At 48.7% G+C, this 16,752-nt stretch overlaps 1 protein-coding gene across 2 annotated transcripts in view; it reads right to left on the bottom strand.

Moving 5' to 3' along the window:
- The window catches only part of ARMH3 (armadillo like helical domain containing 3), a 1,518,639-nt gene that overhangs the window by 83,980 nt on the left and 1,417,907 nt on the right, over positions 1-16,752 (bottom strand). For both annotated transcript variants that reach the window (XM_069611618.1, XM_069611619.1), the window contains one exon: positions 8,401-8,479. In XM_069611618.1, the coding sequence (XP_069467719.1) occupies positions 8,401-8,479 (79 nt within the window). The remainder of the gene's footprint in view (positions 1-8,400; positions 8,480-16,752) is intronic.

Raw genomic sequence — 16,752 nt, 5'->3', positions numbered from 1 at the left:
CCCCATTTGTCAAACCTCTTACCCTGTCCGGGGGAAGGGATGGGAAGGCCAGGACCACCAAGCTCTCCAGTGAGGTGTGCAAGGAGAGAAAGGCCAGGTCTGATGGAGCTGGATGGTGTTTCTTTGCCATGTCTCTGTTCACAGACGGAACAGAGGCAGGCTTCCCCCAAGGCTCCAGCACGTGTGCTTCCACACATTGAAGTGCAGGAGCATCTTTTTCTTGGGCACCTCGTCCAGAAAGTCCCAAAGTTCCTGGAAGGATCAGACCCTGTACTGGCCACTTTAGCAATCAAGTGCTGGAACGCAGCTTGGGCTTTCCCGGGGTGGGAGCTGGCAAAAATTCCATCTCTGGGGAAATGTCAAGATCACAGGCAACTAGCAGGACCTCTGCTTGTGCCAGAACATCTTCAACTTTCCCAGGAGTCCCTCACTTTGTTATAAAACAAAGGTTCCAGCCCAAAAGTGACCTGGTCACCCTCCTCGCCATAGATGTTGTACATCTTTGACATAAAAGCATCTCTATGGAGTGGGGTGTATTCCTGCAGTGCTGTGGTGTCAATAGCACTGAGGCAGCAGCGCCCACAGGTGGGGCCTGTCAGCGCTGACTGACCCCTGCTTCTCTCTGGTCCAGGCCCGAGCACATACGCACGAGTGAGAGTGGTCCCCTTAGGATACCCTTCAGGTCGGAACAGATGCAGTAGGACCCTGCAGCGCCAAAGCGGACGATGCAATCATCTGCACCACAGGCACCGAGGCCGAAGCCGTCAGTGACTTGGCAAAGATGTCCAAACCCTTCAGGAGGAAACTCATTCCTCGGGCGTGGAGGATTGGGTTGGAAAAGTTACTTGCTTTGGCTTCTCAGGCAAAACCCTGGAGCGGTGGCTGCTCTTCTTTTATGAGGAAGACGGTTGTTAATGCAAGGACTCACTTTGAGAGCGGGACCTCTTCCGATCCTCCTCCTCCTTTTCCTTGCGTGGAGCAACCTGTTTGGAGCGCTGATCCACGATTTGTGCGACCTATTGAATTGAATTGATATTTTATTTCTATCGCGCTCGTACACAAGTGTGTCAGAGTGCGACAAGGCAAAGGGAGGGGAACAGGGGAGAACAAAACAACGATCATACTAGGCCCAGTGACATTGAGAACGTGCAAGTGTATGGAAGGGGGGAGAAAGTGGAAAGTGTAGAGCAAAGGAGAAACAGATAAATAATAAAGGCAACAAACAATGGTAGTGCAGCCAGCAAGTGGCAAGTGCTGGATTTAAGGCAGCAGGCAGGGTAGGTCTAATAAGTGCTGGAAGAAAGAGGGGTGGGGGCTGTATGGGTACATATGCAGCCCCCAGTGCATGGGGTTGCCCGGAGGCAGGGCGGGAGGGTGGCAGGATGGGCAGGTGCCTGGGCCCGGAGGACAAAGGGTGGCAAGGTGCACGGTGCCAAGAGAGAACAGATCAGCAGATGAGAGGGGGAGCGAAGGCAGAAGCAAGGAGGAAGGTCTTGAGGTGCTTCCGGAACCAGAGATGATTCTCCTCAAGTTTTAGAGTGGCAGGAAGGCTGTTCCAGCGGAAGGCCCCAGCCAAAGACAGAGATCTACCCCCAGCTTGTTTCTTAGAAAAGCGAATGACCCTGTGGGAGTTAGAGATAGAGGAGCAAAGAGCTTGAGAAGGGAGGTTTTTGCGGTGGGATAGCTGAATGTATTTTGCACCCAGGCCCAAGAAAGCCTTGTGGACAATGCAGAGGTTTTTGAATTTAATCCTTGCATCCACTGGGAGCCAATGGAGAGAGTTCAGAGCTGGAGAGATACGGTCCCAGGGCTTGAGGCCAAGGACAAGACTCACAGTCCTGTTCGGGATTAGTTGCAGAGGGCAGAGAGTAGAGGCAGGTAAATTAAGAAAGAGGCTGTTACAATAGTCCAACCTGGAGAGAACCAGAGCTTGGGAGACAGTGAGCTTCTGGGACAAGGAGAGGAAAGGCAGAGCACCTCTGACGAGGTGCAGTATGAAGTTTGACTTTTTAGAGACATCAGAGATGTGGGCGGAGAAGGAAAGTGTGGAGTCAAAGATGACCCCGAGGTTCATAGCCTCGCAGGTGGGGTAGGAGGAGGGCCAAGCGAGGCTGGCCAGAGAGTGGGGGGAAAGGATGGTGAAGGTGTGCCGATGAGGAGGATCGCCGTCTTGCTGGCATTCAGACAAAGATCATTGGCGGCACTCCAATCTTGAATGGCAGTTAGGCAATCAGAGATGAGAGAGGGAGAGGAGGTGGCCGAGGGCAGCCTGAAGATGAGTTGAGTGTCGTCAGCGCAGCACTGGAAATTTGAGCTGAAAATGTCAATGCGGTGGCTGAGAGTTGTCAGGTATTGGTTGAAAAGCCAGGGCGAGAGGTTAGACCCCTGGGGAACACCACAGATAGAGAGGAAGATAGATGATAGGAAGGACCCAAGTTGGACCTGGGAGGGTCGATCAGAGAGGAAAGAGGTCAGCCAGGCCAGAGCCTGATCAGTGATACCCAGGTTATCACGGAGACCGTTGAGCAGGATGGTATGGTTGACCGTGTCAAAGACAGAAGAGAGATTGAGTAGGATGAGGACAGAGGGAATGTTAGAGTCGAGGTTGGAGAGCAGATCTTCACGGGTGTTCAGGAGAGCAGTTTCTGTGCTTCTGGCAGCTCTGAAGCCAGACTAGTGGTCATGGAGACAGCCAACAGAATCGGAATGAAGGTTAAGCTGAGAGATGACCTAGACCGAGATCGTAGAGCTTCACCCTTCGCCTTGTGGACAGACAAAGATCTTTGCCGCCCCTTCCCAGAGGACATTCAGGTTCATGGACTGGCACGGCCTGCAGTCCTGGGTGTTGTGGCCCTCGCCCAAACAATATGAACGGATCCTGTGGGGATCTGAGACCGCACACAGCTTGAATTCCAAGGTCTATGATGGAGGAGGCATGGTGTCAAAGAAAAAAGTTAAGGTGATGAGTGTGTTCCCGAATAAAAAACAGAGAGCGCAGAAAAAAAGAACAGAGGCACTGGCCCAAATGTCATATCTGGCGTGGAGTGCGTAGAGGATTTGGACGGAGTTGAGGCAGGAATGTGCTGTGTCCCCTGGCGGCAGAAATGTTTCCTGGAGAACAGCTGCGCTGGGATAGGGATATCATAGATGAGGAATCCGTGGGAGGAAAGAATACATTAGAAAGTCCCTAATGTCCGTTCCTCAAAAGGCGCTCCAGCTCGAAAGCAATGGGGTCCTTCCTGTCCTCATCATAAATGACCTCCAAATGTGACATGCATATCTTCTACGGAGCAGTGCAAATGTCCTTGCGACTCAGGCGTTGGTGCTGGTCCATTCCAGCAGCACCGCTAGATAGGGGTCAGAGGGACAATGCCCAGAGACGGGTCAGTGTGACCCTTGAACGTGACCTTGTCGCGTCCGATTATGGTGTTCCTGCCGGCTCATCTGAGCCCTGAGGAACCACTGGCGCGGAGGCCGCTGTCATCGGGCTGAAACGACCGGCACCTTGGAAAAGACGTCAACCATCTTCTACTTGAATGCCTCCTATTTCTCTGGAGTAGAGTATTTCATTGGGAAAGGCACATGTTTGGCCTATTCCTCTGGGGCTTTCCTGAAGTGGTAGCCCCTCTTCTTCGATGAAGAATTGTGCCTTGAATTACCACCTGGGGCTCTCGACCTCTTGCAGTGCTTCTTGTTTTTCTTGTCCTTCCAGAGAGGGGACTGTTTCATGGTGTCCCGGCACATGCCCAGCAACCTCAAACGAGTCTGTTTAGAACCCCTCTGTTTCTCAAGAAAGGTGAACAGCTTCACCTCACGTTCACAAAGCGCATTCTGGTTTATCGATTGACCTGACATGCAGTCCTGTGTATCGTGACCTTCACCAAGACAGAAAAGGTAGATGCCGAGCGGGTACAAAACAGAGATTTGATGCCAACAATGGATATAGGGCTTGAATCCCAAAGACATTGTTGGATTCAGTATGATGTCGAATAACGAAACGAGAAGCAAAAAGATTAGAGAAAATGTCAAATAAATTTGAAAGAGCAGTGCTCACTGCAGTGAGTAAATTGGGCGGAAGAAATTAACCAAGGTCATGGGGTGCGGCACCTTCATATATACTGGCTCTGACATGTCCGGTATGAAGTGCATATAGGCATTGGGCAGACCCGAAGATAAGCCACGCTGCGTCTCATGGCAGTGGAAAAGTTTCCAAAGGGCAGCCTCACTGGGAGATAGAGATCAAAGCTCAATCAATGTTACAACAATTTACTAAGCACTAGCAAAACCTATAGTTAACTTCTTTAAAGATGAACAATCCGTGAGAGGAAGGAGTCCATTAGAAGCATTAAACGCTTTCGATTCTCAATCTGGTGGAGTAGTCAGGAAGGCTGTATCTCTAGCCCCAGAAGTGGCAGCTTTAATACCCAGGCTCTCTGGTGAAGGGTGTGTCATACGACAAGTAGGGTCCTTTCTCTCCCAACCTTATGCTTCTGTGCCAGCTCCCTGTCTATGCAAGTAATGTAGGCTAGTCTAGACGAAACTGGCATCAACTCAGCCATTCGGGCCCCATTAAGAGGAAACAACGGGACCCAGTAGTTCTTTAGTTGGTGTATACCAAATGATATGAGTAGGTATTTTTTCTGAAAGGGCCATAAAACCTAATGTATCAACTACCCTATTTATGACTACCTGAATGACCCAAAATGCGGGCCCCACTGTGAGATGGAATCAAGTCCAATATCCAAGTCCAGGGAGGTGTTGAATACACTGGCCTCATGAAAACCTCTCTGTACTTGCACGAGACATTCCTCAGTAGGAACACATTTCTCGGGCTAACTTTCTTTGGGCATGCTAGTTAACAGTAGGAAACCTGGGGACATATCCTGGAAATCTTCATCTTCCTCCTCCTCTTGGAAATCAAATATGTCATGCAAATACTTAAAAATTGAGTTCCTGCTCTCCTTAGGAAGCTATGGGTCACAAATCTAAGGGGAGGTTCCAATGGTGTTGATATCACTGCCACTGACGGGATCAGCTCTGCAGCGCTCAGTGCCAAGCTAAACACAACCCCCACCAATAGGCACAGATGGAGGAAGACAGCACTGAACAGCATGGCACCGAGGGCACCGGTCCAATATGAGGCATACAGAGTCCTCAGCTCTTTGGCGGGCAGGAGCGGTGTTTTTGTTTACTGGCACTTTCCTCGAGAGGAGCATGGGAACAGAGGCAAAGGTACAATGATGATGTTTGCAGGAAGTGAAATAGTGTGGGAGGAAGAAGACTCACTTCTTTAGAGTGGCCTCTCTTCCGCTTCTTTTTCTTCTCCTGCGAGGGCCACTGCCGGCATCGGGTTCTGCAGGCATAGTCTCCGATGGGGCACAATGATCGGATTTCTCAGATTTCATTTTGAGAAAGGCTAAGAATAAACACCCCCACTCACTCCCCAAGTGCCTTGGGGGTCACCGTTTGGCAGGACCTGCACTTCTCAGTGTCACAGTCCTTTCTGAGGCAACAAAAAGACACAGATTGCTAGTCAGTCACCGACATGGAGCTGTGATATTCACAACAGGCTTTGAAGCCTGAATTAGGGTTTGACATAATTCTAAAAGATGGAATATCAGTCTTAAATGACAGGCTGAGCGGAAGTTCCTAAGCGTAAAGGTATAGGTAGATTACATCGCAGGAGATTCACTCTGGGACGATTCATAATGAATTTCATCGCAAATATATGTGGGGGTTGGGTTAGGGAAAAAATTAAGGTGGGGGATATGAGGGAGGCAGTGGGGGGTCTCCACCCGCAAATATTTGCAATGAAATGTTTTTATAAAAAAGAAATGATATAAAAGCGTCTTCGAGAAAATCGCATAGATCCAGCATAAAACATGGAAAAAAGGAACTGAGGGAAATGGGGCGTGGGCAGCTTTTAAGTAGATGAAGTGCTGATGTCCCTTCTAGCATGTGTTGGCTCCTGGTGTCCATGAAAGAGGCAACTTTTCAGCCGTGTGGCATTATCTGCTGACTGAAGATAAACATTTCTGTAAATAATTGCATCAGGATGAACTTTCGAAGATGAGGAATGTATTAGTGGAATGGATCTAGTACAAGTGTGGAGCCGACTAGCCTCACAAGGTCATGAGCTAGCTGCAATAAAGTTGCCTCTGGCCTCGCTTCTCTCAGGGAGGGCAGAGTCTCTATGGGTAACATTTAATTTGGAAACCATAAAGGAAGGCTTCTAAGTCCTCATACTCCTCCTCCTCATCGATCACAGGTGTAGAGGCTTGATTGCCTGTGGCTGACTTCGGAGGCACTGTAGACAATGGTGACAAAGTCGAGGAAGACAGGTTGAATACTTTGCAGCTTGAGGAAAAAGGCATCGCCAAAACAAGCTCTTTTGGCACGGGCCATCAGACCAGCCTTTGGGTTTAAAGATGCAGTATTTTGTTCGGCATCACAGACTGTGGGATTAGGCAGCTAGTCTTTGCAGAGGTCTCGCACATATGGTGTCCGGTCAAAGATTCGAATCCAAAAGGATCGAATGCCATAGGATCGAGTCAATTAGACCTAAAACAAAAGGGTCGATTTTTAAAAAAAATATTTTTTGGGGGGTTTCCGTTTTGGAAAAAAAGTGTTTTTACCACAAAAAAGGTGGTTTTGGAGGGGGGGGGGCAAAAAAAAAAATTGTAAAAAAAAAAATCTACCCTTTTGTTTTAGGTCCTTTTGATTCGACCCTTTTGTCATTCGATCCTTTGCATTCGAATCTTTGACCTATAACCCTCGCATAGGTGTGTGACTTGGTGAAATACCTTCAACATGGGAAGTCTGAATTGCTCCCACTCTTTCCCTGTGGAGGAAGAACCTTCTCAGCTCACCTGAGGATTTCTGTGGAGCATAGGCTTTCGACTCCAAGCTCTTCCGAAACTTGCAATGTGGATCTATGTGATCACTGTGCATGTTTTACTGCGCATCCCAAAATGATGAATTTTGTATTTTTATTTTACCCCATTTCACTGCATATATATGTGCGGGGGGGGGGGGGTCTCCCCCCGCAGCCTCCACTTCCATACCCCTGCACATTATTACCTTAACCCATCCCCCCACATATATATGCAGACAAAAGGGTCTTTCAAAATTCAGCTATTTGGGATGCGCATTGAGGGTCCGTGAAAAGTTATAGTAATGCCTTGCAATGGCACTTGGTAGAGGAAGAGGAGTGGCTCCTGGAGGAGGATTCCCTTTGTGAACAATGGTGCATCTTCCTCTTCTTTTTCTCTCCCCATCTTCCTCTTCAGGCTTTGATGATCACTTGCACAGCAGCGTTCATAAGCTTAGAGAGAGGAGGTAGCCTAAGTAGACTGAAGAGCCAGTTATGCTTGCCAATAACAGCAACTAAGCAGCTGACACTCTCATGGCCTTGGGGTGCATGGAGCAGCAGGAGCTGCCTTCCTCCATATCATGGTCTCTGCCGTAACACCAGGAACACTTCAAGGGATGGTCTGATATGGACATCATGAATCCACAATTAACATAGGATTTAAAACTCAGATTCAGACACATATTCCTGCCGAAAAACGTTGAATGTGTCCAACTGTGAATTTTATTTCCTGCACATCAACTGCAGAAAAAAGGAAGTTAGGAAGATGGTGCTGGTGTCTCTGGTTATATGTATGGATGACACTTGTGTTAAAAAAGGGTATCAAGGAGCTCTGATTGAGTTATCGCAAAGGTGCATGGCGCTGCTTGGTGGTGAGCTGAAAAACATTCCGGGCAAGACGACTGGCATCTGAGGGGATTTCATAGATAAGAAAATGAGGGGAAATGAATCCTTTAGAAATCACCAAATCAGAACCACCACTTTCTTGTTATTTTTGATCAAAAACGAACTTGCTACAGAGGTCACTTCTTCAGTGCACTTGATCCATACATGTAGAGGTACCAATCAACATATATTTGATTTATAACGGTGCTACTACCAGAACGTGGATATCTAACAACGTACCACTCCACCCTAGCCCTTACACTCCCATGATCCAAAAACAAGGTCGCCTTCTTGCCCACGACGCTCAAAATAACCCACAAGCCCCACCCTCAACCATCTTCCACAACAAATCTATTCATCATCTTAGATGTCTATACTGTGACAGAATAATGCTTCTGTATCAGTTCTTTCAATACTTTGTACATGTGCAAAAAGTGGGCGATACATATAGATGGAAGTCAGATAAATACATTAAAAACATGAATGGTGCTATTACTGTTAGCTGGGTATCAAGATCACAGTAAATATGCAATTTAGAATTGTTTGTTTAAACCACTAAAAAGGAGGACCGAAGCAAATCAGTCACCAATGAAAAATCATACAAAAAAGCAGATTAAAAATAAGGTGAATTGTGTTGATGTTACCTGCTCTTCTGACAACTGAGATATGTGATTAACTGCTGCATAGGATTCAATTTTCGGATTAAAGTGGTTGATAATTGCCCTGGAAAAACACAATCTATGTTACAATTATTTACCAGTACCTTCGATTAATTCATGATCAGACCTGCAATATGATTTTGACTTCATACAAAAATAAGGCCATGGTAAAATAAAACTGTAAAGAGAAGCAATTTTTTTTACAAAGGCACCCACATTAATAGATTGTACAATATGTTAAATGAATGAAAAGTCAAAATAAAAAAAATGAAATGAAGGATAGCCAATGCAACGGCGAGTCTTTGAAATACAATACCATGTGCGATAAGAGGCATGTGCTCATGTTAAAACAGTAGTTCATCATTCCATCTGAACAATTGTGATTTCATAGCAGTGGGGTGTAACTTGCAACTTATGTTGGCTTTAACTTTCTTTTTATGTTGCCTATTATTCAGAGGGACCAGCATCATTTAAAATATTTAGAAGAGGTTCCTGGGTCCAGACATTTGCAGAACAAAGGCATTGGCAAAGCCAGGGTGGGTGGGCAGGGTAGGCAGGCATCAGTGCCAGGGTGGGCGGCACAGAGCCAGGGTGCGTGGGGCAGGGTAGGCAGGCATCAGAGCCAGGCTGGACGGAGTAGACCGGCATCAGAGCCAGGGTGGGCGGGGTGGGGTAGATGGGCATCAGAGCCAGTGTGGGTGGGTTAGGCAGGCATCAGAGCCAGGGAGGGCAGGCAGGGTAGGCATGCATCAGAGCCAGTGTGGGTGGGGTAGGCAGGCATCAGAGTCAGGGAGGGCAGGCAGGGTAGGCATGCATCAGAGCCAGGGTGGGCAGGCAGGGCAGTGTGAGGGGTCAGAAATGCGAGACAGGAACAGAGGTATAGTTTTCTCACAAGATGTAATTTTATTAAATGATAAAGGGTGAGACGAACACCTATCTTTCCCTAACCTTACAGGGATTTCCCTACCTAACAAACTAAGGCTAAAGCAAATGGACCTAATGTCCAAAAGTATCTGTTCCTTACACTAGTACATACAACAAAATTATACAGGAATGATTTGGCTGGTAAAACTTCACAAAATAACAAATTCAAACACAAAAGATATAAACAGGAATCCTTGTGACGAGGGTTGGATCCCTTCCCCTGGATAAAAATCAGGATTTTTCAAACCAAAGTTCAGTTTCAGGAAAGTTCTCTCTTCAGTAACCAAGTTCTGCTCAATGTAGAATACAAAGTGCTTTTCATTCAATCTTCACTTGGCAAAGTGACTATCTTAGTTCCAAAGGTTTTCTCACACTTAAAGACAATTATTAATACTACAACCTCCTGCTTGGCAAACCAAAAGACATTGCATCTCTACATTGTGGCAAAGATCCCACACCACCCCATTTGTTGAGGTAGTGCATGGCTACTGTGTTGTCCATCACAATCAGCAGTCTTGCATTTCACAGAGGGAAGGAAAGTGACCAGGGCCATCCTAATCACCATCGGCTCCAGCAAACTGATGTGCTCCTGAGACTCAGAGGGGGACCACAGTCTGCTCACTGTCATTTCCGATGTCTCTCAAGCCCTATCACGCAAGATCCCAAGTCACATGGTTCGACATCTGTAGAAGGTCTGACATGTGACCCTGAATCGCTGCCATTTGCAACAGAGGAGCCACTGAAGCGATCTCATGCACAGCCTCACCTCTGGAACCAATAAAATGCAGGAGGACATGAGGCCCAGTAGAAGCAGAAAGGCTGAGGCAGGTAAATGTTCCCAGGATTGGGGGGACATTGGCCATCCGAAAGATGTTTGCCACTCGGTCCTCGGGTGGAAATTCCCTGCCCAGGTGAGTGTCCAAGACTGCCACGATAAATCGAAGAGAGTGGGACAGTGAAACCTGGGACTTTTTGATGTTCTGGGAAAAGCCCAACCTGTGTAATAGAGTGCATGTGCAGAGAAAGTGCTCTACTAGATCTGGGGAGCAAGCTTGAACAAGTCTATCATCCAGGTATGGAAAGAGATGAATTGCCTGAATGGCAGGACTTGGAACTTGTAGTGATGTTGGCCCACCACGAACCTCAGGAACTTCCTGTGCTTTTGATGAATGGGCACATCGAAGTAGGCATCTTGAAGGTCCAGTGAAACCAACCAGTCTTGCAGATTGAGGGCTTGCAGGATCTGCATCTTGAATTTATCCTGGCATAGGAGCAGATTCAGCAGCTGCAGATCCAGTATTGGAGGCAAACCCAGTCCTACTTTGGCACCAGAAGGTAAGTGGAATACCAACCAGTGCCTCCTTCCAAGTGCAGAACCCGCTCTATTGCGCTTTTTGAGAGAAGAGGATGAAACTCCTACACAAGGTTGGTGTTCGGGGTCAAGAAGTTGGAGGGAGGGCCGTGGTCTGGGGAACTTTGCACAAAAGGGAAATGGGAGGATAGCTCAGGGACAACGCGCTCACCTTGGAAACGAAGCAACAGAGGTTCGATCCCCGGGTTTGTGCTTATTAAGCGCGTTCTAAATATGCAACTAAGACATATTCCTGTAACAGCTCCTCGCTGCCCCCGGGCTGTGTGAGTGCTTTAAAAATGCACAAAAAAAAATAAAAGAAAATAACTGATGCTGGAAATGCCCTATGGGGGGACAGGGCCTCTTGTCCTTGTCCTACCACTTCTCGGTGTGTGTTTTCCTTGTGTTTCCAGCCCCAGAGGTCCAGTCTGGACATCTGGCAGGGCAGCTCTTTATGTTTATCTTTTGGTGCACCCATGGGCTGGGTGTACACCTTTGTACCCCTTATGTGCATTTTTGGGCACCTGTGTGTTGCTCACAGAGCAGGGTATGGGCTGACGGCAGCTGCATGCTTACTTGGCAGTGGCTCTGAGTGTCCTCCATTTTTGGGACATGCAGGCCCCGCCATTGGAATCAATGGATTCCTGATAGAAGGCAAGATGGCCACTGTGGCCTCTTGATTTCTATTGCCTTTTTAATTTGTTGCCCAAAGTCCTGGGAAGCCCTGACTCTGTCCCTTCCTCCTGAGTGGCTGTTGGGTGGAAATACCATATCTGGCTCTGGGGCTGCCTCCTGTCAGACTGACTGGAGCCTTCCCAGGTGTTGTGTGTTGTGGGCACACGATAGGCGTGGGACCTGTGTGAATGGAGTTGGGAGTCAACTCACATTCTCTGTTATGGGTGTCTGGTTTCTGTGACACAATGAATGAGACAGCACTGACTGATACTGACATGAATGCAGTCTAGTGTGCTGAAAGACTGGATACTTGCCCCAATCCACATCTGTTGTTATGGGCGTCTGGGTGGAGTGGATGGCCCGAATGCCTGTGCGCCTGATTGGCTGCCGGCCTTCATGAATGCCCTTCTGCGTGATTGGCTGACTGAGCCTGGCTCAGCCAGAGTGAATGAGGGACGGATGTGCATATATGGGGACCTCTCACTTACCAATTTGTTCAGAAGCTGTTCCTTGAAGCCCAGCTGGAAGAGAAGTCTGCTGCTGCATTTCTTCAATGTAATCCAAAAGCTGTAGCGTCTCCCAAGGACTGATGCAGAGAGGACCTGCGAAGGAGACCCCCCCAGCTACGAGGAACCATTGTGCAAAGCTGTTGCTCTTCATCGAAGTATCCTGGAAGCCAGTCCTGTGTGCCGGCAGTCTGGAGATGGGGTCTTCGAAGTCACGAAGAAGAGTGCCAGACATTTCGAGCCAGAGAAGTCAATTGGTGTTGCCCAGGGTCTGGAGGTGCGTTTCGTGACCGTTGGAAGCCATTGCTGTTTACCATCCAGAAGATCAGGTATCCTGGTATAGTGCTGCTGGACACCCGGAATTGCAAAAGTTCCAAACTGCCTAAGAACATTTGAAAGGACATCCTTGCCGTCACCATGGACCACTTATTCCCATTGTGAGATCACAGATTCGTTTTGTGCAGTGGAAGGTCCGCCAGTGGGTTTCCCGCCACAAGAAGCTAACAAAGACATCCCAAGGGCTCAGACTTGGTGGGGGTCGTAGGTCTTGAGTCCAGGTCATCAGAGGCCGCCCAGAGATCCGAATTGCGGCTGCAGCACCGAAGAACCGAAAGTCAGAAAACCGCAATATTCTGAAACCCGACAGCAAAAGTGACCTATGCACCTGTCGCCATCAGAAGTCATCGAAGGGTTCCAGGGGTCTTGCCTTCATCTGCCAAGACTTTAAGGAGCCCACAGCAAGTTTCATCTTCACAGGACTTCTACAGTCCGAGAAAGCGTCGACCAAAGGAGAGCATCGCGATGAACCAAGCTGCCGCACTTCAGGAAGACTTTGCTTCCTTTTTATTCTTGGACTCAGCATCCCAGTGGCTCCTCCTTCCAAAGGGGGTCCATACTCTGAGGGAATCGCCGAGTAAAGCAGAGAAACTCTGCCACTTCACCTGCCAAGGCACCAAATGTACTGTGACAAGGAAGAGCATCTTCGAGCCTCAGGAGTCGACCAGGGGTCCCAGATTTGTCTTGGATCATGTTCTGTGGCATCTCAGGCACTTTGGGGTGGTAGAACCTTTTGAAAGAAAGCACAAGGTTACTGAACATTATTGGACTGGGCTGTAAAAGACAACATAAATTACTCCCTAACGTTTCCCTTATAGGTTGCCCAGGTGGGGGGGGATTACTGGTCTAGTCTAAAGAAAACATTCTGCCACCGTTCATACCTTACCTGCCTTTCTTTCCTTTTCTATACTGTTACACCTAATTTAAGAATCCACCTGCCTATTTAAAACTGTCTGCAGTTAGTGTATCTAATACTGGATTTCTTTTTCTTTTTTTAAACTTTTTTTATTTGACTTGACAACACATCAGAGACAAAGGGAGCCACATGGCACCCGGAGTAACAAAACAAGCAATATACACGTTTAGCAGTATACAAGAGTCAACTGAAACGGGCATGGGAATCAGGTAGTAGACAAAGTATTATCAGCAGTATCCGGGGGGACAACGTTCACAGAGCGACCAAGTTACAGGGAGCACCCAGGGGAGGACGAAGCAGAGTTTGAAGGTGAGGCCATGGCGGACATGTAATCCCGGAGCTTTCGCCAGATGTCTCTTGGCCTTGAATGTGGGTGTTGCATTGCGCTCCAGGACTCCTCAGTATCATGAGCCCATGTAATTGTCCTGAGCCACTGTGAGTAGGTAGGCACCCTAGGGCGGAGCCAACATAACAATATGCAGCGGACTGCTAACAGCATGCAAAGACCAGCTAGTTTCCTGGAGTCGCGGGCCAAGTGAGGGAGGTCATGGAAAAGGCAGTGCAGTGGGGTGGGGACAATAGTGTGTTCCAATATGTCCGAGAGTGTGGAACAGATGTCGGACCAAAATTGGGTCAGGCGAGGACAATTCCATAGCATATGGATGTAAGTTGCTTGATCCGTTCCACACCTGGGGCAACTGGGAGGGACGCTGCAGAACATGCGATGTAGTCTCATTGGTGTATGATGGTATCTATGTAGCACCTTGAATTGAATTAATTTAAATTTAGTGTTATAGGATACATTGTGGGTGTGAGCACACATTCGGGACCAACTCTCGTCAGTGAGCTCTACTCCGAGGTCCTCCTCCCATTTGCGTTTCAACTTGGTGAAGGAGGGGGCTGCTCTAGTCTGCAGTAAGGAGTAAAGTCTCGACACCTTGCCCTTGAAGGAGTAGAAGGAACAGAGCTCCGCAACTATAGGTTTGTCAGGGGGTAGGGAGGGGAAATCAGGGTATCTGGACTTGAGGTTCTTCCGGAGTGAGGAGTATTGTAGCCACACTGAGGGTCGGCGTTTGAGGGAGAGAGGGAGATCAGGCTACTCAATAATGTTGTCCTGTTCGTAGACATCACGGAGTGACAGAAAACCAGCATCTGTCCAGCGAGATACTACTGATTGTGGAATATGTGGGACATCAGGGAAGAAGTTCCATAATGGCAGGTCTCTGTGGAATGGGTGAGGTGTGTCGACCAGTGCCCAGAGTTTGGACAATGCTAAGGATGTGCTAGCCACAGGATCGGCAGAATCTGAGTTAGGAGGGATCGGTTTGAGGATCAGGGAGCCAATCACTCGGTCACAGACCGTTAGTTTCTCCAGCCGAACATGTGGAGCAGGATCAATGGTGTTTAACCAATGAGAGGCGAACTGAGATTGGGCTACCACCCAGTACCTGGCGAAATCTGGGGCGTTGAACCCTCCTAACTCCCCTATGTGAGTGTGACTGGCGAACCATGTCAGCGAAGAGTTCCATGGCTATGGCAAAAATGAGCGGGGAAAAGGGGCATCCCTGTCGCGTACCTCTGGATATCTGGAAGGGAGTGGAGCACCTGTCCTCAGTACGGACTCTGGCCGATGGAGCGGTGTAAAGTAGTCTTACCCAGGTTCGGAAGTTAGGGCCGAACTTGCATTTCTCGAGAACTCGCCATAAGTATTTCCACAAGACCGAGTCAAATGCCTTCTGCATGTCCAGAGTGGCTGCAACCGCCTGTGTGGATGGGCTGACCCTACTGATCACATTGAAGAGCCTTCTTAAATTCAGGGATGTGGACCTACCCAGGACAAATCCCGCCTGGTCGGGGTGGATGATGTGGGGCATGTATGGGGCTAGGCGGTTGGCCAGTAGTTTAGCGTATATTTTAACATCATTGTGAATCAACGAGAGTGGTCGGTATGAGCCGCACTGAGTGGGGGGCTTACCAGGTTTGAGGAGCACCGTAACCAGTGCCTCCCGAAGAGATGGGGGAAGTATACCCCTATCGCACGACTCCTCCCATAGGGCTAGTAAGTGTGGGGCCAGGTGAGATTTCTATTGTTTATAAAAATCCATAGGGAGCCCATCTGGGCCCGGAGCCTTTCCTGCCGCCAGCGACTCAATGGCCTCAGTGAGTTCCTCGGAGGTGAAAGGCCTCTCCAGGAAGATGCTGGCGTCAACGGACAGGGCTGACAGGGGAAGATTCTCTAAATAGGAGCCAATTTCTGGTACCTGGGGACCGTCAACTTCAGAGTACTGGGAGGTGTAAAACGACAGGAACTCAGAGTTGATATCCTGTGGGGAAGTGGCGAGTGAGGCGTCAGGCTTCACTATGGCCGGAATATTGGGAACTCTGAGTTTACGACGCAGCAGCCTAGCCAGCATTCGACCCGGTCGCTCTCCCTCACCATATTTCCTAACGGACTGGGGGGGGGGGGGGAGTCCAGGAACTTGACCTCACGCTCGGCGAGGCTACGGAAGCTGTCCAGCTCCGAGCCCAGTGCCGCCAGGGTGGTTGGGGAGTGATCTTGAGCATATTGGGACTCGAGGCTAGCCAGGGCCGACTCGCAAGCTGCAATATACGCACGGATTCCCTTCAGGATACCGCAACCTTTGGAAATGGCGATTCCCCTCACGTACGCTTTGAAGGACTCCAAGAGGTTAGCCTGCGTTGAGACAGAGTTTGTATTGATCTCAAAATATTCTTCAATGGAGGAATCAAGTTCGGTCGCGAAGACCTGGTCGAGGAGCGAGTGAGGGCTCATCCTCCACTGCCTAGTCCCATCAGCGTCCTGACCCCAGTTTAAAGAAATGAGTACCGGTGAATGGTCTGATAACGTCCTGGGTAGGATAGCCAGGTGAGCTAGGCATCTGACCAGCATGTCCGTTATGAGCATTCTGTCTATTCTAGAGTGCAAATCATGAACTGAGGAATAAAAGGAGTACATACGAGAATCAGGATTCATTAGACGCCAGGCATCCACTGGTGCCAGACGGGGAAGCGTTGTAAGGATAGTATGGGCTGCTCTGGATAGTTGGCGAGGCCTAGAGCCCGACCTATCGAGGGTGACATCCAGTATCGTGTTAAAATCGCCTCCCCACAGAATCGGGATCAGGGGGTAGCCTTCCATTCCAGGAGAGAGGCTAGGTGTAGGTAGAAGTCGGGGTCGTCGACATTGGGGCCATATATGTTCAAGATGGCTACTTCCTGGTGTTGCAGTTTGCCAATGATCAATACATATCTGCCAAGAGGATCTATGTGCGAGTGGTGACATGTGAACTTCAGGCTCTTGTGTATTAAAGTAAGAGTGCCAAGGCTTTGAGTGGAATAGTTGGTATAGTACCTGTGGGGTCCCCATTGCTTAGCGAATCGTTCACATTGCTCAGAGCGGGCATTGGTCTCTTGTAAGCATAACATTTTAACCCTGTGGCGTTCAGCATGCAGCTGTATCTGCCGCATCTTCTTGTGATTCCCCAGCCCCCGGATGTTCCAGCTCATAAAGGTCAGGTCGGCATTAGCCATTCGTGTAAGGATATTGTTTGTATTTCTGCGAAGGGGCTACCAGCGAAAGAGAGTAGGTCGGTCTGGATGCATGTGAC

The sequence above is a fragment of the Ambystoma mexicanum genome, chromosome 8, assembly GCF_040938575.1.
Source record: "Ambystoma mexicanum isolate Mex_15411 chromosome 8, UKY_AmexF1_1, whole genome shotgun sequence".
Taxonomy (NCBI): Eukaryota; Metazoa; Chordata; class Amphibia; order Caudata; family Ambystomatidae; genus Ambystoma; species Ambystoma mexicanum.
This window is presented reverse-complemented; position numbering and strand designations above follow the sequence as displayed.